Source organism: Arvicanthis niloticus, chromosome 10 (genome assembly GCF_011762505.2).
Source record: "Arvicanthis niloticus isolate mArvNil1 chromosome 10, mArvNil1.pat.X, whole genome shotgun sequence".
Taxonomy (NCBI): Eukaryota; Metazoa; Chordata; class Mammalia; order Rodentia; family Muridae; genus Arvicanthis; species Arvicanthis niloticus.
Window position 1 is genome coordinate 73791589 of NC_047667.1, and position 25557 is coordinate 73817145.

General features: G+C 40.6%; 1 protein-coding gene across 1 annotated transcript in view; it reads right to left on the reverse strand.

The window, feature by feature from the left end:
* Phlpp1 (PH domain and leucine rich repeat protein phosphatase 1) overlaps positions 1-25557 on the reverse strand; it is a 219194-nt gene that overhangs the window by 37946 nt on the left and 155691 nt on the right. Inside the window, exons 5-10 of the mRNA XM_034513168.2 lie at positions 18545-18691; positions 17789-18019; positions 9879-10081; positions 8508-8568; positions 6237-6332; positions 2774-2929 (exon numbers count right to left, since the gene is read on the reverse strand). Of these exons, the coding sequence (XP_034369059.1) occupies positions 2774-2929; positions 6237-6332; positions 8508-8568; positions 9879-10081; positions 17789-18019; positions 18545-18691 (894 nt within the window). The remainder of the gene's footprint in view (positions 1-2773; positions 2930-6236; positions 6333-8507; positions 8569-9878; positions 10082-17788; positions 18020-18544; positions 18692-25557) is intronic.

The window sequence follows — 25557 nt, forward strand, 5'->3', positions numbered from 1 at the left end:
TAAGTCTTCTTTTGTAGGAATCTGCCAGCAGAACCTCCCATGGTCACCTTGGGCTTTCAATGTTTGGTAGACCTTACATACTAGAATTACAATGCTGGCTTGTTAAACATGCTAATTCTAGCTCTCTCTCTGTCTCTCTCTCTCTCTCTCTCTCTCTCTCTCTCTCTCTCTCTCTCTCTCTCTCTCTCTGTCATCTAAGTCAGTAGAATGGAGACAAAAGCCGGGAATCTGCAAGCTCTCTAGAGGCTTCTACAGACATGGTTTTAGAAACACTTTTAATCTACCACAACTCTCAAAACATCACAACTTCAAAGATAGCTCAAAGATAGTGTAGGCAACTCAGCTTTTCAAAATGCCAGAAATATCTGCCTTTGCCAAAAGGCACCAGTTGTCATGGTCAATTGATCACTCTCCTCTGATTTTCTGTTCTCTTTTAGCTCCTTTGATATTTACACATATTCTTTCTGAGTCACTCAGGCTTATGGCTTATAGTGTGACTAATACTCCAGGGATAGGTAATGAGAAAAAAAAAAAAAAAAAAAAAAAAAAAAAAAAAAAAAAAAACATGAGCCTGGCTGGCACATGGATGTCCCCACCCCCATCTCCCACCTCTGAGCAGCCCTCTGTTACTCCAACCAGGTATAAAAATAGACCTGGGCCCGCCAGGACTGGGATCTTTAAAAGCCTTCGTTGCAACGTCCCTTTGAAAGCATCTGTTCCAGCTTTGTTAGTTGGACTAATTCCATCGAGAGACACTATCTGGCCATCAAATGTGCATGAAGACGCTAGGTGGACAGGGAGAAAGTCACTGCCAAGATTCCAAGAAAGAACAGAAGGACAGAAGTCCCTCTGGCTGTGACTCATCCACTCTGGCGACCTATGGGGAATTACCTAGCCTTCCTCCAACCATCTGCTGGTGACAGCTATGTATCTGAAACTCCTTTGGTGTTTCCATCGTGAGCACTCTCAGCAAAAAGATGTTCAGCAAGATGAAGATTAGAATATTTACCAGTTTACCGAACAGAACCAAATTCTGTCTTCTCTCAAGATGCAAAATCACAGTCAATTTCTTAGCAATATACAGTCCATCAAATTCACATCCATCTACAACTTTTGAGTTATGAGCTTATATTTATTTTAAAACACATATTTATTTTAATTGTCATATATATATATATATATATATATATATATATATATATATATTTATAATGTGACATTTCAATTCAAGTATAGAGTATGAACTAAGCAATAAAACTCAAAGGTGAAAAGAAAACTTAAACTCATAACCTGGTGATCAAGTCATAAGGATGCTAATAAAGCGGGGCTCAAGCTCCAGGGGAGACATGGAGACTTTACTGAAAGTCACCTCATAGACAGTAGATTCCCTTCTCTAGTTACCAAAAACCTTCCTGCTGACAGGGAAAGCAGATCAACACATGCTATTTCTCAGTTATAAAACCTAACCTAGAGTTGCAAACAGTTTATTTTCACAAAAAGTATTTTATGGTAACTATTGGTAAGATCTGAATTACAGAGCAAGCTGAAAGTAATTCAGGTGGTTTCATTAATACCTGTAGCAACCTGTTAAACACTAATAGTACATTCATTTCATCATATAGCAATAAAGTGTTCTTCCTCCTACCAACATGCCAGGCTGTCCCTATTTTCTGTCTTTTCTATCCTCTTAAATCTAACTTCTGTGTGTTCACTGAACAGTTTTGTCTTAAGCTATGCATTAGTGTTGAAGTGACTTGGTGGTAAGAGCTAGTCAGTCACTTTCAGTGTCCTGCAGCATGAAGCCCAGTGGCTGAGCCGTCAACTGTAACACAGAAGCACAACTGAAACCATGACCAGAGGTCTGTCACGGCTGCTTCCTGCACAGCCACAGGGCTCCTCTGGGTTCTAACAGCCAGTGCTTTGCTCTAAAGCGCTTGCAGACCTCCGGTGCTGACCATGACACAGGCCTACCTTTCTCCCTTCTCTTCTCTGGCTCTCCTCCCAGCAGCTGCCAAGATTTAGCACTTGCCTACTCTGTGGGTTTTCTCTCAACCTCCAGTTATTTAAATGTTTACTGAATTTCAAAAAGAAATTAGAATTTCACTTAACATTTAAATTAATCCCTCATGTCAAATCAACTTCTTCAAATGCTTAGATACAAGTTATTTAGGAAAACTGTTCAAAAATTAATTTACTAACATATGAGTGGAAGCTGAGGAAGTAGCTCAGTGGTAAAATATTTGTCTATAACCCAGCATACATCAGGCCCTGGGTTAAGTTCTAGCACCTTAGAAAACTAAACTGCGTGTGATATGACCAGCTGTTTCAAGTTCCTGTTGCCTTAACTTCCCTACAATAAAGGGATTATGACTTGGAATTGTGAAGCAAATAAACTCATTCCTTCTTAAATTTCTTTTCTCAGAGTGCTTTACCATGGCAACAGAAAATAAAATGAAAACAATCAGATAATTAAGCTAAGACCCACACAACTCCTGTCTACAGAGCAGGGTAAGAGTTCCTATCTCATTCCCATGATGCATTTCTAACCACAGTGCAAAATACCTTTCTGTAAAGACCAGTGAAATTAGAGAAGATGTGCTGCTTTCTGCATTCCATACAGAATGGTAGAAAGGTGGCTGGCTAAGCCATGTATTCAGGGCCCTAGGAGAGAGAAGTTCCCACCAATGAGCTCCGATCACAGGTGATAAAATCCTTAGCGACAGGCCCTGTGAACAGGCTCAGGTAAATACTGAAGACACCGGCAATGCTTTACCTGTCAGCCTTCATGAGGAGGTTTGGTGGCAGCTCAGTGATCTGGTTATGCTGTACATCCAAGACCTCAACCGATGTTCTCTCCAGCCTTTCAGGAAGCCTTGCCAACCGGTTGTGTCCTGCCAGCAATTTCCGCAGACTACTATTACAAAATAAGCTGTATGAAAATGGACAAAAAGAGAAGGCAACTATTTATATAAAGCTAATTTAGGATGAGGATTAAAAAAGAGAAAGACTTAAATAACTATCATTCCACAAATTATACAATTTAGTGCAAGCTAACAAGTTCATTTTAATTTTTTATTAGATGAGTTTATTTTAACGTATACAAGTGGTTTCCCTGCATGTATGTATGTACCCCACACGGGTGCCTGGTGCCTGTAGAAGTCTGAAGTGGGTATCTAATCTCCTAAACCCAGAGTATGGGTGGTTGTGATCCACCATGTGAGTGCTAGGGACTGAACTCGGTCTTACATACACTGCCAGTGCTCCAGACTGCTGAGGCATCGCTCCAGCCTTAGCAGGTTTATTTTAATATAAACTTGGAGCTATTTGTATTTCAGTACTTTCTATATTTGTTTCATAGAAGGAGACACTAAAGCGCTCTGTCTAATCTTGAGTAAGAAGGTGAGCTTTATAAGGCTGTATGCTTCTCTATACCCACAAGGCTAATGTCCTGTCCAAACACTTCGGAGCAATCTGTTCAGGGAAGATAAACAGTAAACAAACTCTTCAGAGCATGAAGCTTTTATAAACACAACTGAGAAAATATTACATTTTACTTCATTTCTACTTTAGTCTTTCATTTTTCCCCCCAATGCCTTGTAAGACTGAGAGATACAGTTTTATCCTGCAGAGAATAGAATGGGCGGGTTCAATTAACTGCAGTACCAGTCTATCAAATGCTAACTTGATTCAGGTCAGTCCTTCTGGATATTATCTAAACATTAAGTTATTACCTCTCTATTAATATATTTTCATTAATAAATAACTTGTTTTGTTAAACTCATCATATACCTTCCTTAGAGACAAAGTTTAAATATCAAATCAATTCTAGTGAATCACTTATGTGTGAATACTATACCACCAACTGGATTCACCCCAAATCTGCAGCTAAACACCAAGAGGGAGGAAGCAATATGTATTGGTTTTGCTCTGCATTAAAAAATACAAAACACTAAATTCTATGATAGCATAACACTTGGCATTTGCTTTGAATAAGCATTTGTTTAGATCCCAAAAAAGCCTCTACTGGTGTAGAACTTAAAGACTGGCTTTAGAAAAATAGTAAAAAAAAAAAAAAATTAATAATCTCACCTTAAAATACTATCCTTTTGTACTAAAGTGAAAGCACATTTAGTCACTGATGGGCTGCTTGTTAGACAGGAGTGAAAGACAACACAGAAGAATAGCAAAAAAAAAAAGGAGAATGGTAACAATTATCTGCCCTATATGTGGCCAATCTGTTTTTGGTGTTCCTCTTCTAAAAGCACTGGGCATAGGCTGTGTCTGTCTCTAGTGATGACTGCTGCATGGGGGTTAATTAAATGCCCAATTAACTAATACTCTGGGGCAGAAAGCCTTTTTAAATGGATCAGACATATGGGTACTATTATGGCTGAAGAACAAAGAGAAATTAATCGTGTCAGTGACTGAAATGTAAGTTAGATGCATTTTATTATAACACAGCAAGAGCTATGTATGCCATTGTAAACTCTCTGGGTGCCACATTAAAAAGTAAAACAATTCTTACTGTATGACTATGTCTAGAAATGCATTACTAATATTTCATATTCAGTATCTCTCTCCCTATAGTTCTCCATGAGAACTAGATACATCTCAGATGCTGTGTATGTGTGTGTGTGTGTATGTGTGTGTGTGGTGTATGCATGCACATGCGTCTGAGTGTACATGTACATAGATGACAAAAGTCAGGATTGGCTATCTTCCTCAAGGCAGGGTCTCCCACTGAACCCACAGCCCACCAATTGACTAAAACTGGCTAGCTACTGAACTATAGGGACCTGCCTGAGTTTACTTCCCAGTGCTAGGTTTAGATGCCTGCAACCACATCTGGCTTTTTTACGGGGTACTAAAGATCCAAACTCAGGTCCTTAGTCTTGTGTGATGGGCACCTTAGTGATGGAACTTTCTTCCCAGGCCCTTCTCATACCTTTAAGAGCCAACTAAAGAAGACTGAACTACAGATCAAATAAAGGTTAAACTGACCGCTATTTCTATCATGTTTACATAGACATTTTTGATTGTACATTGATAGAAACAACTTTTCTCTGTCCTATGATTGGCTAAAAGTGTTGAAATAACTGAACTTTACATTTTGGAAGCAATTTAAGTAATTAAGGTTAATTACTACTTAAAATTAACAACGAGTGTTGTGGTCAAAAGAGCCACACTTCAAATGGCGAGTCTCCCAAGTAGGCATGGGAGACTGAGGTGAACACTATATTCGTCACAGAAAGTTCTTCATGACAGCCTGGGAAAGACGTCTCCTTTTGCTTACTAACTAACTGGCTAGGCACAATTATTCTACTGGAAGAGTTTTATCTTTTTCTATGGATGCTACAAATCATCAGGTGGCTATTTTAAAAATCTTGTTAATAAAGAACAAGCTATGACGGACTGCAGAGGTGGCACAGTGGGGAGAACGCTCGTGGTGAGGCTTGACAACTGGCATTTAGATCCCCACAATATGTAAAAGCCAGAAATGGTGGCACTCGTGTAGGCAGTCCTTGTGCTTCCACGGGTGAAATAAGGGTCTCCAGAAGTGCCAGGGCCAGCTAGCCTGATACACCATCAGTACATACAAAAGACCTGACTTCTCCAAAGCAGACTGAGGACTGAAGCCCTCCCCCAGGCAGTCCTCTGGCCTCCACGTGTACACATTCACACCCCTCAACACTATTAAAAAATACAAATTCTGAGAAAAAGGTAAATGTTAAAGGGGAGAAAGAAAGCAAAACCTGTAAATTTCCTGCTCCAAATTTGAATTCAAAGAGGAAAAGACAATGTAGTCTGCGGTTTTAAAGTGTAGTGACCTAACAATGTCCACATACCTTGTGTCCCACCACCAACAAAATTATATCCTTGGGAAAACAAAAATTGTCTAGGGTAAGGTAGACATGCTGTCAACAGACAGAAGTAGAGATTCTGAAAGAATGAAGATGTCAGAGGTAAACCATTTATACTACTTGCTAAGTGCCTTAACATTTCTTCTGGTTTATTGGTTATTTTCCAATCACACCACTGCCTGGTATGGCTGTGCAATGTCAACCTGAAAAGTCTCCATCCTATGACGATACATGAATAAAAAACAATGAATACATTTTAAAATACAGAGTCTCTTGGGGTTCAAAACAACATGGGAATAAGATAAACACTAAGTCAGCATATGATTGCTGATCATCTATAATTTTGTGTCATTTCATTTGATCTGAAATGCTTACCGGGCAGGAAGTTCACATATTTGATTATGGCCAATATCCAAAACTTCTAACTTCCGGCTTTCACATACCCACTCAGGCACACTTTCGAGGCAGTTTCTAAAGATAAGAGCATAAAAATTACTATTTGAAAAACTAAATCTGGTCTTAAATATGTAGTTAACTTTTTTCTTTAATTTTATGTGTCTGTGTGTGTGTACACATTCATGCAGGTGCCCACTGAGGCCAGAAGAGGGCAGAGGATCCCTTGGAGCTGGAGCTGCAGGCAGTAGTGACCCCTGGTGTGGATGCTGGGAGTGAACTACAGTTCTCTGCAACAACAGTACATGCTCTTCACGACTGGGCCAGCTCTACAGCCCCGCAAATGTACTTCTAAGCTCAAAACAACTACAGAAAATAAAACTTTAAGAGAAATGCCAAAATACAATGAGCAAGGTCAAAAGGATATATGCACTCACTGTAGTTTAAAATCAAGATGAGTTATTATAATAGAGAAAACATAAAAGCTAACACAGATACACCATCTGCAGCATCTCTAACATCTAAAAGACCTCTTAGATGTTAACAAGTCTTTAGAGGCCACTGCAGGCTCAGAAAGAGGACTACCATTGGGAAGTTTACACAGTGATTCAGTTTTAAAAAAAAATCAACTACAAATTTTTATTTTCAAATGTACATTTTTATTACTGGCATTAGAACAATCCCCAAATCTACGTGTCTGTGAAAATGCAGTTGTGGGGACGATGAAGGACAGTGACAGGAAGTACCTGCATGGCCAGGTACAACTTGGAATGAATTATCTGATGTGGTTACTTGGTCAGTGTTGTGCTCTAAAAATTGTCTTATTTAATAATAGTTGACTTCTGGAAACATATTAACAAGAGAGGGAAGTGGAAAAAGTCCTTCACTGATGCAATCATAGCATGTGGAAATTAACACTATAAATGGTAAAACGGTGAAGAACTCTATGGTCCCTACTAAAGACCTTTCTTGACACCCTAGGAAGTAGTGCACATAAGTACTACACTATGAGGAAGACATGTGCCAGAGAAGATCCAGACATGAGATTTACAAAGGAAGGTGACCCAGGGATTTCAATGGGTACCACTTGTCAATTACATTCTGTTACATTAGATGGAAATAGGTTCACTCTGTAATCAGCTCTCTGAAGTAAATCTGCACAAGGTATTTATATATATATATATACCTATGTATACAATCCTGTTCTCATTTTAAAAGCTGAAAAGTTATATCCAGGGTTGGTAAGAGGCGGGTGGGATAAAACAACAACAACAACATCCAGAGAACTTAAGAAACGTCTAAGTTTAAGTTAATTAAATAAAACTGTAGAAACTTTTTAGGAACTTCATTAAACAATTCAAAGAATTTTATATCTAAGTTATAATAAAGTTACAATTGGAATAATTCTTACAATAGCTAAAAACTGAAAAGGTGCTTATCATTAAAATAGCTACATGTGTGTATTTCACAATGAAAAGTAAACTTGTGTACCTTACAACTCACAGTGCCATTGGGGTCCCAAAGGATGGTGACCCAAACACACTGCAGGTCACACCCTCAAACGGCTTACGAGTTGGCATCTTCAGAGCCCCAGAGCCCCATGAGTTCTGAAATTTTGGGTATTTCCTTAAATTGAGTTTCAACTTTAGTGTATTAAAATCAGTGAAGTTTCACTTGTGAAATGCACGCTGTAGTCACAGCCGTGCCTTTATGTCGTCAGGGAAGAAAATCTATCTTTCTATTTTAGGCACTGTAATAGATAAGAATCATTGCAAAAGTAAAGCTACTTAAAAGCCAGAGGTAGTGTCTGCCTACCTAAAACAAGCAAGGGCCAGCAGCTTCTGGAGGTCTTGAAAGGTCAGTGTAGACAAAGTGACACAGAATCTCAGAGAAAAACACAAGGTGCACTTACTATACATAAGGGTGACCGGACCTTCATGCCACCCTCAAGTCTCCATTCTTTCAGGCTCAACCTGAGCTTGAGAATGAGAGCTCGGAGCTCTTCCTCGGTGGGAGGGGCTTCCTTAGCTTGAATGAGGCTCTGAGTTTCAACTCCGGTTCAGGAAAAACCAAAAAGATGGCAACCAAAAGGCAGTTGGTTGTATTCTTTTTATTTTAGATAAAATTTTAAATTAAGTTTAATCTTTATTATTTCAAAATAACTTAGATTACTTTCCTTCAAAAGATATTTAAAAATCTTAGACATAGGTTTGGATAGAGGAGCAACATTTCTATGAGATGCTGTCTTCTTACCTTGAGACATCCATGTAAGACAGATAATTCGGAACTGGGTAGACAGCAAGTTGAACAAGTTCTAGGAGGGAAAAACACAAACACACTGCTACTATCCACGTGACCCTTTGCATGTAGAACAGCACTGTTGTTCTGCTCGCCTAGTATTCAGGAAGTACAATACATTTTCTTCTGTAACTTTACAACTGCAGGAGAGCAAAGACATCTATGCAACTCTAAGACACTCATTCTCTTCCTATTCGTTTATGCAGCTTCTCAGTGTTACGTGTGCTAAACTGGACGTACAAGGTCACTCAAACGACCCTTGTTTTTGGGTCACTCACAACGGAAGCAGCACACTCTGGAGACTCATAGATGAGTCCTGCTAACCAAATCACAAAGTCTTCTGAACTTTATGACTGTGACACCACTGTTAGCTAGAGCTCTGTTCCTTGGGCACAGCAGTTTCTGAAAGTCCTATTCTCTTAATTCCTAAGTTCAACCCTTATCTGGTTGTCCACTCTGGCCCCAGCTAACTGTGAAGGGCTTACAGAAGAACTTTCAGCACCAGCTCTCTGCTCCCTCAGCTCACATGAAGTCCGTCTTAGAAGCCTGGACAGGTCTGCTGTGCATTCTTTTGCTCGCGCTCTCTCTCTCTCTCTCTCTCTCTCTCTCTCTCTCTCTCTCTCTCTCTCTCTCTCTCTCTCTCTCTCATCTTGCCTACTGCACTCTCTCAGGTTACAGTCTGAAAGCTTAACTGTCACACTCCCTCTCTTCCTAAGGATCTCTCCTACATCCTTATGAATTACTACACTGTGTTCAGAGTCTCACCATCAGGCTCTATACCAACCACAACTCCATGATTAATAAATGACCCCCAAATAAGTAGTCTAATTAAATAGCTAAGAATTCTGCTACTATAGTATTCCAGTGGGTATTTAGTTCAGGTTTATCTCCAAGTAATCCTGTTGTCAATAAAACATGAAAGTGCTGAAGGTTTGGTTTTTTTTGTTTTTTTTTGTTTGTTTGTTTGTTTGTTTGTTTGTTTTTCCCCAAAACTGCAGGTTTTGAATGGAGCCTACAGTGGACTTTGCTTCCACCCTCCATCCAACCTTTAATCGAGTAGCCAGTGGAGAACATTTTACTTTGCCCCTTACTTTAAGCAGAAGAAATAAATGACCTGAGGGAACAATTTATCATGATATAAAAAACAAGCAAGAACAATAAAATCTTCCCTTCTAATTTGAGCAAATACTAAGGCAACATTCTTCTTTTATTGCTTTTATCTGGAAAGGATTTGGTACTTATTTTGGCGATGAGGAGAGACTAGTGTCAGTAAGGCAGAGACGACAGTGCTGGGCAGCAGAGCAGCTGGTGTAGTAGGCTACTTACCATTAGAAGAAGCGTAGAGTGCTTTTAGGAAATAGCCACAAACGTTCAATGTCCCCAGCTGATTCCTCTCGCAGTGCAGAACTTCTATGTTGTTGAAGACCATAGCATCTAGCTCACCAAGTTTATTGTCTCGCAGGTCAAGCTGAGTGACATGTTGCACAAAGTCCACTTCGTCTGCTGTAAGCTTTCTTAGTATGTTCAGTCTTAAAATGAAAGGATATAAATATAAGCTATTTAACTACAGCACTAATCCAAACAGTGTGCAGTGACGAGGAAGGACTCAAGTCCCAGTGCATCAGAGTTCCCATGATGCATCTGGCCTTGTTTAACTGGCAACACTCACTAGCTATTGTTAGTTACAATTCTAAGAGGCCTGAGCCTTTATGTTATATTTTGAAACACAATGTAGGCCATAAAAACTAGAAGAGGAAAAAGTACATTGACTTTATCTAATTCATTTCAAGAGAAGAAAAAGTATCCACTTAATGCACTTCCTTCCAAAAAACAAGGGTTGAGAAAGTATAGACACCATATTGGAAAGAACGGCAGAAAGAAGCCCAGAACCACCTGAGACACACTGCAACTACACTGGCTCCCAAAAGGAAGAGACGAGATCATGGAAAAGTACATGGGCAATCACAAAGAACAAAGTCAAGGACAATGACTTCAAGCCACATACTGAACAGGAGCCCCAGAGATGAAAAGTAGGTGTCGGGATTCTTGATTCACGGGATCAGGGACGGTAGGTGAAGCTAGCTCCCCTGTGTTAGCATCTAGTAGGTAAAGCCCTTGATAACTACTCAAAAAGCAAATTGAAGGCACTGAACCCTGGCATCGAGGAGTCTTTGAGAAGTCATAAAATGAAGGGCATCAGTGGGGACCGACAATTTAGAATAGATGGAAACACAGGGGAGAATCTTTGCCCTGACAACTAGTTGGTTAATTGAGTGAAATAGTTGCAGGTGAGGTGCCAGAGACAAAGTAGCAATGGAACAACATGAGAAAGATAAATACAAATGACAATGTCACCTGTTGGTACCAAGGTAGCCTCTTTTGGAAAGCAACATCATCTCCCTAGTTGAGAAAGCACTGAGCCTGCGTGCTGGATTGGGGCACTGGTGTTATAGATGGAGTTTGAGACTAGACATTGTCTGCTATGTATCTGAACTGTTCAGAGACATATAACAGAGCTACTGACTAGAACACAATGGTGAGTGACAGCTCCAAGAAGATTTGTCAACAGCAAATGCAGCACATGGTGTCTTCAAATGTCCCTAAAGGGATGTTTTTGGTTCCTTCTTTTCTTTTTCTAGATTATAAGACTCAAAATTTGGCCTTAACCCAGAACTTTGCCATTTCCAAATGTTCACTAAACTATCAGAATGTGCACAATGACTAAAACACATGCCTCATCTTTGAGAGAACAGGACAGAAAGAATTTAAAGGATGTTTCATATTCTCCACCACACTACACTCTGAAAAACCATAATGGCTTTATCATCTTCATTTCAAACAGCTGCCCCACTCACAAGTCACTCCATGCGTAGTAACATGACAAGAAGTGTTGTTTTAATGGGAAACATTAAACAAAGCCTAGAAGAGAAGGGAAGGAGCTATTCCTTTGTGTGGAAGAGCAGCCTGAAGAAGGATCTTCCAGCTCCAAGTGGAGAACCTTGAGCAGCAGTTGCCTAACTAGCATCTGTGAAATGAGAAAAGCTTCCTTCTTATTCTGCCATAGCTAAGAAAATGAAATGAAAGAAATCTCTGTGTTCCAGTTCTGTGTACACTGGGAAGGGCTGAAGTCGTGGCGATGACAAGGATCACCTCTGCCTTCAGATGGAACAGACAGGAACAGGATGAAGTGCTGTGGAGTGCCCCGTAGGAGAGCACTCAGTGCGTGAGAGAAGCCGACGCAGCAGAAGCTATTGAAAAGGAGACTCCTCATGTGAATCCCGAGGACGTGGAGAGAAGAGAAAAGCAGGTCACAGACTAAGCAGGAAGAGTCATAACAGGGCTGGCCATGCTCATGAACTGTCCAGTTAAAAGCAGTTATCAAGGGCTTTACCTACTAAATGCTAACACAGAGGATCAAGGATAAGTAAGGGTACTACTTAACAGGCTATGCCAAGGGGTTCTTTCTAAGTTACCTTAGCACACACCAGCACACAGCTTCTATGGTATGTGACTTGCTATGCGAATCTAATACTAACTGTTTTTCTGTAATCAATCTGTTATACAAAAAGTGCTTTAATACGGTACTGATGTCAAATTACTACACATTTCTAAAACATGAGTTTCTATCTCACTATGGAAAAGTAGCAAAGAAACGGCTTCCCAGTCTGTGCTGGAGGACACACGTGAGCAGCTCTAAGACAAAGACAGAGCCTCACTTGCAAAGGTCTTGTATGTTAGGGGTCTGAAAGCAGACAAAAGAGCTAGGAACACTTAGGCTGTGCTTCATGGGTATGGGTGAGTATGTAAATAAATTTCCCAGCTGGCAGCTGAAGGGAAATTGGTCCCAAAAAGACAAAGAGCTAAGGAAAGATAGAGGAATGATTGAAATCAAGATGATCAAGATGAAGCTATGAGTACATACCACCCAAGTAAAAGCCAGCTGAGAGAGAGAACTGGGACCAGTTGGATCAGGGGCTGGGCAATTAGTGCTACAGAACAGAACGTTTTAATTGAATTATGTCAACATGGAGGAATGGATAAAAGAAAAGTTGATGGTTTAAGTCTGATATAGCATTTCTTTAGGAAGGAAATACAATAAAATCAGCTCTTTGCAGTTGGGCATGGTAGTGCATACCTTTAACCTCAGCACTGGGAAGGCAGAGGCAGGCAGATCACTGTGTGTTTGCGTCCACTTTGGTCAGGGACATCCAAAGGACTATACCAAGAAACCCTGCCTCAAAAAGCAAACAAACAAAAGAGCTGCTTGCTTAGAAGAAATCCAGTGATACCCCAAGTTACTTACTAGCTTCAGTTGAAGCACCGGGGCAGAACTGCAGGAAAGGCTACAGTCTCCCCTCTGCTTTAGCACAGTAACCTAGAAGGAAGCAGTTACCTATGCACTCAGTATGTACAAAATGTCCAGTGTCTCCTCTGGTAAGCAGTCTCTACCTGATGTCACCCCCAAAGACTCAAATTAGAATGGGCAAGCCCAGGACTTCACAAAGCTCTTCCTAAGGACTGTTACCTCTGGATATATTAGATCAATCTTATTTGTAAACTCCTTCAAGAAAAATGACTTCTTTTACACATATACCACTAACTTCTGAAAGCATCTCAAGCTTGTTACCTGATGTCAGTGCCCATCATTGTTGGCTCTAACAAACCTATACCACTGAGACACTGAGAAAAAAAACCCTAAATTCTGAAATATGAAATTATCTATACAAACAATTCTGAGTTAAATAACATTATGTTTGCAAATAACTTTAACTAGGCAAAGTATTGACCCCTGTCCCATTCTGAAAAGTCCTCAAGCTCAAATAAACCACAACCATTTCTATTTGGCAAATTAAGAATTTTAGCCTTGTACAACATCAATAACCCTGAGTTAGGAGAGCTTGCTTGCTTTAGTGTGAGATGAAGCCGAGCAGTCCTCTGCTGACAGGATGTCTGGTCCGCAGGACAAACCACATATGGGAGAAGAAGGGAGCAAATAAGGCCCCTTCTGTAGGGTCCTCAGAAAACACCTGGGCTAGCAAGGGAGGAAAGCAAGTAGTGAAGCAACATTAAAGACACCAAGAGCGATAGCTGAGCAGGCTTCATGCATGGGGATAGCCACAGCAGGTAACAGCAGAACACAGTCTTTGCTGGGAGAGCTAAGCATTTCAACTTAATTCTCTCCACAACTCCATGAAGTGGGTTCTATTATTAACTGTAATTTGGAGAAGAGACATGGAGGCACAGAAATCAAATGGCTCAAGATCTACTATGGCTAGTAAGCAAACATGAACTTCTGGTTAAACAGAGCAAGCTAGCATTAAAGGCTCACCCCTGCAAACTGTTCTGTAAGAAGTTAAACCCTTAGATGCTCTTGTTTTTTTTTTTTTAAGATAAAATTTAAAAAGCATCTTCTTGTTTATATAATAGATTATGTTGATGGATTTTCATATATTAAACCATCTCTGCATCCCTGGGATGAAGCATCCTTGACTGTGGTCAATGATGGTTTTGATGTTTTTTTATTCAGCTTGTGAGACTATTAGTGAGTGCTTTTACATCGATATTCATAAGTAAAATTGGCTTGTAGTTCTCTTTCTTTGCTGGGTCTTGGTGTGGTTTAGGTATCAGAGTAACTGTGGCTTCATAGAATGAATTAGGTAGTGTTCCTTCTGTTTCTATTTTGCGGAATAGTTTGAAGATTATTGGTATAATTCGAGGAGTATTGGTATTAGCTCTTCTTTGAAGTTCTGGTAGAATTCTGCACTAAAGCCATCTGGCCCTGGGCTTTTTTTGGTTAGAGGTTTTTAATGAGTACTTCTATTCCCTTTGGGTTATGGAAATCAAGTTTAGCTGATCTTGATTTAATGTTGGTACATGGTATCTCAAGGAAAAAAAGTCACATGATCTTTAGACAAAATACAACACCCCCTCATGTTAAAAGTCTTGGATAAATCAGGAATTCATGGCACATACCTAAACACAATAAAAGCAATATACAGCAAACCAACAGCCAACATCAAATTAAATAGAGAGAAACTAGAAGCAATCAGGGACAACTCAGGGACAAGACAAGGCTGACACACACTCTCTCTCTCTCTACTTAATACAGTACTTGAAGTTCTAGCTAGAGCAATTAGACAACAAAAGGAGGTCAAGGAGATGCAGATTGGAAGGGAAGAAGTCAAGGTATCAATGTTTAAGGGAGGATACAATAGTATACAAAAGCAATCCCTAAAATTCCACCAGAGAACTACAGCTGATAACTTCAACAAAGTGACTGAAGTTAACTCAAACAAATCAGTATCCTTCCTTTATGCAAATGATAAACAGGCTGACAAAGAAATTAGGGAAAGAACATCCTTCACAATAGCCACAGATAGTATAAAATAACTTGGTGTAACTTTCACCAAGCAACTGAAAGATCTGTGCAACAAGAACTTCACATCTCTGAAGAAAGAAGTCGAAGAAGACCTCAGAAGATGGAAAAATTTCCCATACTCATGGATTGGTAGGAGTAACATACTGAAAATGACCATCTTACTGATAGAGGGTTAATATCCAAAATATATAAAGAACTCAAGAAGTTAACCTCCATAAAAACCAATTAGCCCAATTAAACAACCCAATATAAAAAATGGGGTACAAAGCTACACAGAGAACTCACAATACAGGAATCTTGAATGGCCAAGAAGCAATTAAAGAAATGTTCAAAGTCCTTAGTCATCAGGGAAATGCAAATCAAAAAAGACCTTGAGATTCTACCTTTCAAGATCAAAATCTCCAGTAATAGCACATGCTGGTGAGGATGTGGAGAGAGAGAAAGAACACTCCTCCATTGCTGGTGGGACTGAAAACTGGTACAACCACTCTGGAAATCAATCTGGTAGTTCCTCAGAAAACTAGAAATAGCTCTACCTGAAGATCCAGCTATACCAGTCCTGGGCATATATCCAAAAGATGTTCTACCACACCACAAGGGTGCATGCTCCATTATGTTCACAGCAGCCTTATTTGTAATAGCCAGAAGCTGGAAACAACCCAGATACACCTCAACCAAAGAACGGATACAGAAAATGTGGTTCATTTACACAATGGAATACTATTCAACTATTAAAAATGAGTGCATCATGAATTTTGCAGGCAAATGGATAGAACTAGAAAATATCATCCTGAGTGAGGTAACCCAGACCCAAAAGGACATGCATGGTATGTAGTCATTGATAAGTGGATATTAGCCAAAATAACAGAGTATCTAGGATACACCCCACAGACCTTGGGAAGTTTAACAAGCAGGGAGGCCCAAGTGAGGATGCTTCAATCCCACTTAGAAGGGGAAGAAAATAATCAAGGGAGGCAGAGGGAGAGAGGGACTTGAGTGGGAGAAGGGAAAAAGGGGGACAGGACCAGGTATGGTGGGGGTGGAGGGAGACACGGAAGAAGCCCAGAGGACCAGGAGAATAAATGGACATACACAGCCTCTGTGGGTGGGAGGTGGGGGGATCCTCTACAAAGTCCCAGAGACCTTCGAGGTAGAGACTCATTGGCGGTGACCTTAGCCAAAATGCCCAACAGTGGGGAGATGGACTCAAAAAGTCCACCTCCAGTAGACAGAAAGGACTTCAAGTGGAGGGATGGGGTTACCAAACCACAGTCAAAATTCCTGACCCAGAATTGTTCCTGCCTAAAAGAACTCTAAGGAAAAATGGAGAAGAGATTGAAGGAAAGGCAGTCCAGTGACTGGCCCAACTTGGGATCCATCTCATTGGTACGGCACAAAGGCCTGACACTATTTCTGATGCTATGATGCGTTTACAGACAGAAGCCTAACACGACTGTCCTCTGAGAGGCCCTACGCTGACTGAGACAGACACATATACTTACAACCAACCATTAGACTGAAGTTGGGGGCTCCTATGGTTGAATTAGGGGAAGGATTGAAGAAGCTGAAGTGGGGGGGGGAGTGGGGGGGAACTCCATTGAAAGACCAGAAGTCTCAACTAACCCTGACCCCTGGGAGCTTTCAGAGACTGAGCCACCAACCAGGCAGCATTCGTGGGCCTCCTGGAACATATATAGCAGGGGTCTACCTGGTCTGGTCTCAGTGGGAGAAGATATGCCTAATCCTCCAGAGAGTTTAGGCCCAAGGTAAGGAGGATGTCGTGTGTGTGTGTGTGTGTGTGTGTGTGTGTGTGTGTGTGTGTGTGTACACCCTCTAGGAGGCAAGGAGGAGGAACAGGGTTAAGAAAGTGGGAAGGGGGACTGGGAGAGGGGCCAACAGCTGGAATGTAAATAAGTAAGTAATGTTTTTTTCAAAAGCATCTCCTTAGGCACCTAGAGATGGCTCAATTGTTAAAAGCACTTGCTTGCCTTTGAGGACTGGACTTTGGTTCCTAGTACCCACATGGCAGCTCACAATTGGCCATTACTCCAGTTCTAGTGGACTTGACACTGTCTTCTGATATCAGTGGGCACTAGGCATGCAAATGGTATATACATACATTCAGGCAAAAACACCCACATGCATACAAATAAAATAAATAAATCTTTAAGGGAATGTAAAACCACATCCTCCTTGTATAATGTTTCTCTGTGATTAAAAATTAATAGGACCTTACTAACCCAAGAATAATGACTAGGCATCCACTGGTAGCAATAACCTGGCCAGAACATTCTTGTTGGATGTTAATTTGGTCTCTGCTTTTAGAATGGACTAGAGTTGAGGGGGCAACTAAATTTCAGCCTGGTAGGAGATTATAGAATTTATATTTTTGTGAAGAATAATAAGTTAAGCTCAGAGCCACTTGAGTGAATATAGAAGAAATTTAAAGCAATTTAATGTAATGGGTACATTAAATTAAGGAAGCCAAGAGAGAAAAGAAAAGAAACAAAAACAAACCACCACCAACAACAACAAAAACCAAGACCAAGAGAGCTCTGCGGTGTCACATGCCTCAGGCAAGGAGGACGAGGACACTGTCCACTGTGTGGTGACTTCCAGGTCTACCCCAGTGCTCCTACACACTCACGCAAATTCAAACTGTGTTCAAGTTGACAAAATCAAGATGAGACAGAGTCAGTCAGCAGTGGGATTTTTATGTTTTCAAATCATGCTTCAGGGAAGAGCAAACCTCAAGTCATTTCTTCCCTCTGGTACTAGTACTACCCAGACTATTTGGCTAACCCGCCCCACAATACAGCCAGTCACTCAAGAAGATCGACTTCTGAAAAGGCGTTACCTTAGGTCCACATGTTTAATATGAGGCATTCTTCTTAAGGCCTGTAGTCTCAGGGTCTCCATACAGTTCCCAGCCATACACAGTTTATCCACAGCAGTCAGCTTCTCCAACACCTCTGGAATGTCAGTGAATTCATTAAAGGAAAGACCCAGGTAGCTGAGCTGGTGCATGTTCTCCAACTCAGCAGGAAGGGACTGGAGAAAATTTCCATCCAGCAAAAACGTCTGCAAGCTAACAAAGAAGACATAACAATTATACAGAAAAGTATACAGTTTTGAACTTTACTAACAACATACAAGTTCGTGAAGATCATATTACTGTAATGCTGTACAATGCATAAAGACAAGGCAGAAGGAAACAATGGACAAGGAGGAAAGAGATCAGAAATAAGGGCCTTAAGCTTCTATTAAAATGGAAATTGTTACCAATCTCCTCAACTTGCAAAGGTAAACGTGGGGACATATGCTAACTGTAATACAAACCAGCCCCAATATGCATCATTCCCTTTTTTCTTAACATTAATTTCTAAGCCTTAAAATTCAGTAACTCAGAAAATAAAAAAGTAATCCCTATGTTTAGATACACCCAACTTTGAGACTCTAAACTCTTAACATGTGAACTCTACACAGATCATACGTTGCCTTACTGCTAGGTCTAAGGGCAACACGTCCTTGGCAAACACAACATATTAATTACTACAACGCACAAGTTCCACAGAGCTTTCTACAGATAGCCCCACTGATTTAAAGTACTCACTTCTGCATAGCTCCAACAGCTGCGGGGACGTCTCGCAGGGCATTGCAAGATACATTCAGCTCTGCTAGGGTTGGAATGCTGCAGACTGCTGATGGAAAGGCTCCTAGGTGGTTATTAGAAAGGTTAAGGCTCTTCAATTTGGTGAATCTATCACGACAAAAGAGAGAAGAAACAAGGGTCACAAATGCGTAGCCTTGAGGATAACCCTGCTCAGCTTCCTGGTCAGACTGAGGCAGAACTCAGCCCTTCAAGGCATAGAGAGTGCAAAGCCAGAGAGTGAGCCTGAGTCCAAGGCCAGTGCTTTGCCTAAAAGGTAAAAGCATTCAGCAAAACTTGCTGCTGTAAAATCAGGTTGACTGAGGAATGCGTTCTACTGGACAACTTTTTTACGTAAATGGTCCTGGGAAAGAGCCCAAGCAAGCAAATCTGGGAAACAAGGCTTCCTCGTGTCTCCAAGTCCAAAGCTTGTGCCTCTCACCTCCAACCCCAACTCAGAACAAACTATCAAAGTCAGTTTCTTGGATGCCCCAGGCTCTGTAGTGCCAGGTCTAGGAACCAGTTCCCATCATCCCCCACCTCAATGAACTCTTGCTGTTGCTGCCGCCACACCCTTCTTGAAGATCTCTCCTCAGCTCATCTTGCAAACTCTCCCTGGCCCTCTTCCTCCTTATGAGCATCCTGCCCCTCTATCCCCCTCCCCCCTTCAGACAGCACTCATGGCCAGCATGCTTTTCATCCTATTCTCGCTTGACACTCATCTTCCTTGGAAATCTCACTGCTCCTTGAACAGCCTGCTCAATCCCATCACAGCCTGTCCCTGCTCTGAGCCATTCTACCTCTTCCATCAAAAACTAAATAAATCCTTCCACCTGCTCTGCTTTGGTAGGGTTCTTTTATTCTCTCTGTCATTCAGGCAACTGCTGCAGGAGCTGTCTTTAATGTATACCTCCCTGTGTACTCAACATTTACACTCTGGACATCAACTCACATGAGATGAGTAACAGTTAACTCTTGCAAAGACTGCCCAGCCTAATAGTTGGCACTTACACTACTCTCTTCCAAGAGCAGAAAGATGATCACATGACTTACTAAAATTTATAAAATATTAAGCTGTTATTTACAAGAAGTGTAAAATTTTATTCAGCATAGAAAATTGATAGTGTACCTACCGAACAGGTCCAAGTGTTTTTAATATTATACTTTGGTCCATTAGCTCTTTAAAGAGACTTCTTTTTCTTTATTCTGCTGGCCTATATCTTCTCATATATAAAGTAAGGCGCTGGTATTCTCAGGGCAGAGGTTTGCAAGAGATGTTTTGGGGACCTCCAAAGAGATTTCTAAGACCCTCTCATTAAATCCCACGGTCAAAGCTACTTTTACAATTCAGGGATTCATTCCACTTGCTTTATGCTACTTGTGCTTTCGGGGATTTAACAAATTTTTCAGTCTGCATCTCCTTTGAAAGCACATCTGACTGAATGCACCGAGAATCCAGACAGGCAAAGACTTGCTAAACTAGAAATAATAACAAGCATCTTAATATTTGTATTGTGTAAAATGGTTTCCATTAAACATGTCAGTATTATGTAAACATTATCTTGCTTTTCGTATATGGAGTTCACATGAAGGAAGGCTACTGACGTTTTCAGTTTTGGAAAGAGCGAAGGAGTCCTGGAGTAAGGCTATCAGACAACCTACAGAACAGCCTTAGTCATGTTTCTCATCAAGAATGTCCCAAATATTGCATGGGACATACTCAGGCTGTAAAAACAAGCATCATTTGGTGGTACTTGCTCTATCCCTTCTCCTACTCAAATCTAAGTGTTGCCTCAGATGTCCAGTGTTCCCATTCAACCAGAGCAGTGGCCGCCTTCTACATGCTTTCCACATTTGCTGAGAACAGGGCGCAGCTTGAAGTTCTGCACACTATTAAGTTGATAATTCCAGAAAGGAAACAATCAACATAATACAACATAACGGTTTCCAGAAAGAGAAGAGAATTTCAAAGTCAGGAAGTACCCAATGGGGAAACGGAAGACCCGGCTTTCTGAGAAGTCAGTAATGCAGCAAGGAGAGGTGGAACTCACGTATGCAAACACATTTAATAGAGCTCAATCCCTGTTGAGAATAAACAAAACAGCCGCATGCTCAATGGGAGGGAGGCTCTTGGTAAGTATCCCTCATTCACTTGTATTAAAATGATTGTTATCCATACTATAAAGAAAAGGATGTGCAGTTTATTTTCTGAATCAACTCACCAGAGGACTGGGGTCAGTTATTCTCAACCCACCCTGTGGATCATGGGTCATGACCATCAGAAACACGTATTTCTGATGGTTTTAGGAACTGAGTCACTGCTCAGTAGTAAAATTACAGATATGAAGTAGCAATGGACATAATTTTACAACACAAGGAACTAACTACACTGCAGCTTTAGGAAGGCCAGGAACTGACGGCTTAGTTAATGACAGTGGTCCTTAATCCTAGAACCAAGCAGCCTCTAAAGAAGAGGATTAGCGCTTGCTTGCCATAGAGCTAGGTGGCCACTATGATACTAGCTGCAGGCAGAAAGGAAGCAGTTGAAAAGAAGGGAGTCCAAAGTGATGCATTCTCCACATGAATCTCTCACCCAAAATAACTGAAGTCATGAGTGTTATGGATTTAGGAGTTGTTTAGACTTTTGTCAGTATGAACCACTAGTTAGACATTCATGATCCCACATTCCAAAATATATGGGGCATCATAACAATACTCAAAAGGTTTTAGATTTCTGTGTATTTTGGATTTCAGACTTTTTAGGAAATAAATTTAAAAGACTTAGCATAAACAAAATGACTCTCCTCCTCTCTCTGTGATAATTTTGGTATATTGCATTAAACAAAAGTTTAAACTTATTATAATGTGGAGAAATCTTTTCCATGTTAGGAATTAAAAAAAAAAAATCCCCAAGTTTCCAACCTAAATGATAGCCCATGCTTTCAGAGCTTGTTTTCAGAGCTTGTGGTTACTCCTCCCTGGTCCTATCTGCTCCTACGTGTGTATCCTGGCTCGGTACACAAAGCCTGAGTTTCTGGGCTGCAGTGTCACACTCACATAAGACACGGAAGTGGAGCTGAGACATGGTGCTGGCTGGTGCTGCACGCAGTACTGGAGCCCAGAGGAACGTAGACAGGGCATGTATACTGGACATGAGAGAAGGAACTCACTTCACGTTTTTCTAGCATCCTTGTAATTTAAGCATTTAAATACACGGGATGTAGGCCTGCACTTACAGTCTTACCCTACAGCTACAAAGTGTAGGAGCTGACTCTGACAGACAAGTACTCTCCTCAGTCCCTTCTTGCCACGTTTCCCACACCCTGGCATAACCCTGAACAGACAATTCCCCAACATTCTTCCAAAAGAGAATAAAGATTATTTACAAAAGCCCAGGTTCCAATCATAATGCACCAATGATAAAATTCTTCTGACTCAGCAACTCGAACCCTTAGATTTCTTGGAGTTAGTTTTCTGTATATGCAGAAAACAGATGCCAGCACTGCAGATTCAAACCTCCTGTTAGAAAAAGACAGGAGTGTCCACACAGAACGCCTATCCCTCTGGTACTTAAAAGGTAATGACTAAGCAGAGGCAATGAGCAAGGTCTGGGAGACAGAGGTCAAAATGACTTTTGGCTCACTTAAAAAGAGAGAAAAGTTGAGAGTCAGGTATCACCACAATACTGTAGAAAAAGACTAAAAATCACAACATCCTATAGCAAATAAAGAGTATAAAATGTTCCGGGGCAGGATTGGAGAGGTGTCCTGGTCTTTTAGGAGTGTCATTCTTGCAGAGGACTACAGTCTGGTTCCTAATACCTACTACAGGAAGCTTGCAACCTCCTTACTCCAGGACTCCATAAACCCTCTTCATTCTATCACAGACACATACACACATAAAATTATGAAGAAAACTGAAGTAGCATAAGCAAATTAATAAAATAAAACTGACATAAATATTTTAAAAATGACTTTCGGCTCAAAATGCCAGATAGACAATATGTATGAAAAAGCAGTTCTCAAATAAAACTAGCTGATTTAAAAGAAAAAATTGAAACATAGACATCTGGGCAAATAGTTTTTTAAAATCTTATTTCAAACTAGTATTTCAATTCTATTATATTCACTCAGGCTACAGATACCATCTTATAACTAGTCAATAAACAGAAGAAGAGAATCAAAACATTACAGAGTCTATATTATTTAAAAATATTTTAATGATTTTTAACAAATATCATATAATAATAGAAAAAAGCCTGGTGGCTTAAAAGCTAAAAATTTAAGAGAAAAAAAAGTTAAAAAAGAAATCTTATTACAGTGAGTGACTACATGTGTGTTTGTGGTGATCTGAATCAGCATGGCCCCCACAGGCTGGTGTACTTGGACACTTGACTGCTGGCAGAACTGTTTGGGCAGGATTAGGTGTGTGGCCTTGCTGAAGGAACTGGGGGTAGCTGTAACTTTAATTTTTTCAAACCTTACTTTTTAATCATGTGTCTTAAATGCTTTAACCTTCCCATCACTCACCAGAGGTAGTGGGAAAGAAGGTAGGGTGTGAAGTGGACTTGTTTAGAAAGGATCTTTAGAGCAACTCGTCTGGTCTGTTGTCTGGAAACCGACAGTTCAGTCCACAGTCAGCAGCGGCAGCTCAATCCACTCACAACACTTCACAGATACACCCACAGTTCAGTTCGGTAGAGTTCAAATAGCAAACACAAATCAGTAGCGGCAGCACTACCTAACAGAGACAGCCAGGCCTCAGCCTCAACTCAAGTCAACAGGAGGGACCTGGAGGGATGCCAGGAAAAATTCTCGGCTGTGCCTCCTAGTGAATCAAAGGCCTGGAGAGATGGCTCAGCGGTTAAGAGCACTGACTGCTCTTCCTAGAGGTCCTGAGTTCAATTCCCAGCAACTACATGGTGGCTCACAACACCTGCAATGGGATCTGATGCCCTCTTCTGGTGTGTCTGAAGAGAGTGAGAGTGTACTCACATACATAAAATAAATAAATAAGTCTTTTAAGATAAAATAAAAAAAATAAGAAAACAAAGATCAGCAAAGATGGGACACAAGCCTTACAGAGCTAGCTCTGTAAACAAGCCAAGCTCAGGCTGCCTCTGTCACTGTTAGTCAAGTCCTTTTATAGTCTTTCTAAACATCACGTGTCTTCCACGGGTCTTGCCTCAGCACCTGCATCTGTCTCAGCTGACATCACTCTGTCAATCAGCCCGAGTCTGCAGAAGCAGCAAGAAACTGCAGCACATCACCAGAAGATTTCTGGTGTGTTTCTCTCTACAGAGTCCTAACAAATGCAGCTCAACCACACAATGTAAGACAAACCAATATACGGTGTTGTTAACAAAGAGTCTTGCATCACATGTCCTTTCACACGCTTGCTTTAGCAAAACATCTTTTCTCCTGTGTCTGCTTCGCTAAAATGTTCTTTTGCAGGTCTGCCTTAGCCTGTCACCTGTGTCCATTTCAATAAAACACTCCTTTACATGTCTGTCCCAACAAAACACCATCCAGCACAACTGACTCTCCAAAGAACCCTTAAGTTTCCACATCAGGTAGACTTTGAGGTTTTGAAAGAATAACAGCATTCCTAGTGCCTCTCTCTACCTAGTGGTTATGTCTCAAAATATAAGTTCTAAACTACTGCAACAGCACCCTGCCTGCCTGCCTGCCATGTTCTCCACCATGATGGTCATGGATGCTAACCCTTTGAAACCATGAGCCCCAAGTTAAACACTTTCTTCTTTAAGTTGCTTGGTTGTCTATTTTATCACAGAAATAGCAAAGCAACCAAGACAGTATTTTATACACACATACATTTCACAGCACATATAATCTCAAAGCTAAAGAAAGTTAATTAAAGTGGATGCTGTGATTTAAACATCTATCTCTCCCCAGTCCCTAAATGAAACTTACCCAGTGTAAGAGTTCCACCCTTTCATCAAGTGAGAATGCATGAGAAAGCAATCAATTTAAAGAGTAAGCTCTCACCAGATACCAAATCTACTGGTACACAGATCTTAGGTGTCCTAGTCTGTATAGCTTGTCAGCCACTCACTGTAAGGTATTATTGTAGCATGGTCAGGACAGACTAGGATAGTGGGCATCGTCCTAATTTCAGGTAGTTATTAAAAAAAAAAAAAAACAAAAAAAAAAACAGAGAACAGAAGAGGACTTTAATGTTACTGTATTTTCAAAACTCACAGATAAAATGGCTATTAAAAAAGTTGTGTGACTACCGGATGCATACAGCCTTGAGTCTACTAACTTCTAACACATCACAGTTAAGAATTCAATATATGGCACATGTCTTTAATCCCAGCACTCGGAAGGCAGAGACAGGTGGATCTCTCTGAGTTCAAGGCCATCCTGGTCTACAGAGAGAGTTCTAGGACAGCCAAGGCTACATAGAGAAACCCTGTCTTGAAAAAACAACAAAAAAAAATTCACTATAATTCTATATATAATATAGATAATATATATAATATAAAATCTATCAGTCAAAATTCCTAGCCATGAATCAAAGAATGTATCATAGGGGAAAAAATGCTACCTTTTCACTCATTTTCTCCTACCAAGGGTGGCAACATCAGCCATGGGGGTGCTATTTCAAATACTTTACATATTTATATAGAAAACAATTCCAGAATAGTGTTCCCAAACTGTCAGAAAATATGAAGACTGACTTCACTTTCCAAAGAAAGCAGTCTCCTTCAGGAAAAGAAAAGTAGCCTGTGTCCACTGGTCCCACAACAGAGCTCAGAGGGGGAAATGTATCAAATCAGCATGCATACAGAGCCTAATAAAGAATAACGTTAATCAATTACAGTGGTGCTGCATGCTGAAGTGCTATAGTACTACACTGAGCAGACGGCAATACGCACCGTAGGAGTTTAGACCATTTGAGTTACTCTAAAGCTCCAAGCACAGTTTTGCTTTTCAGTACTGGCATAGGAAAGT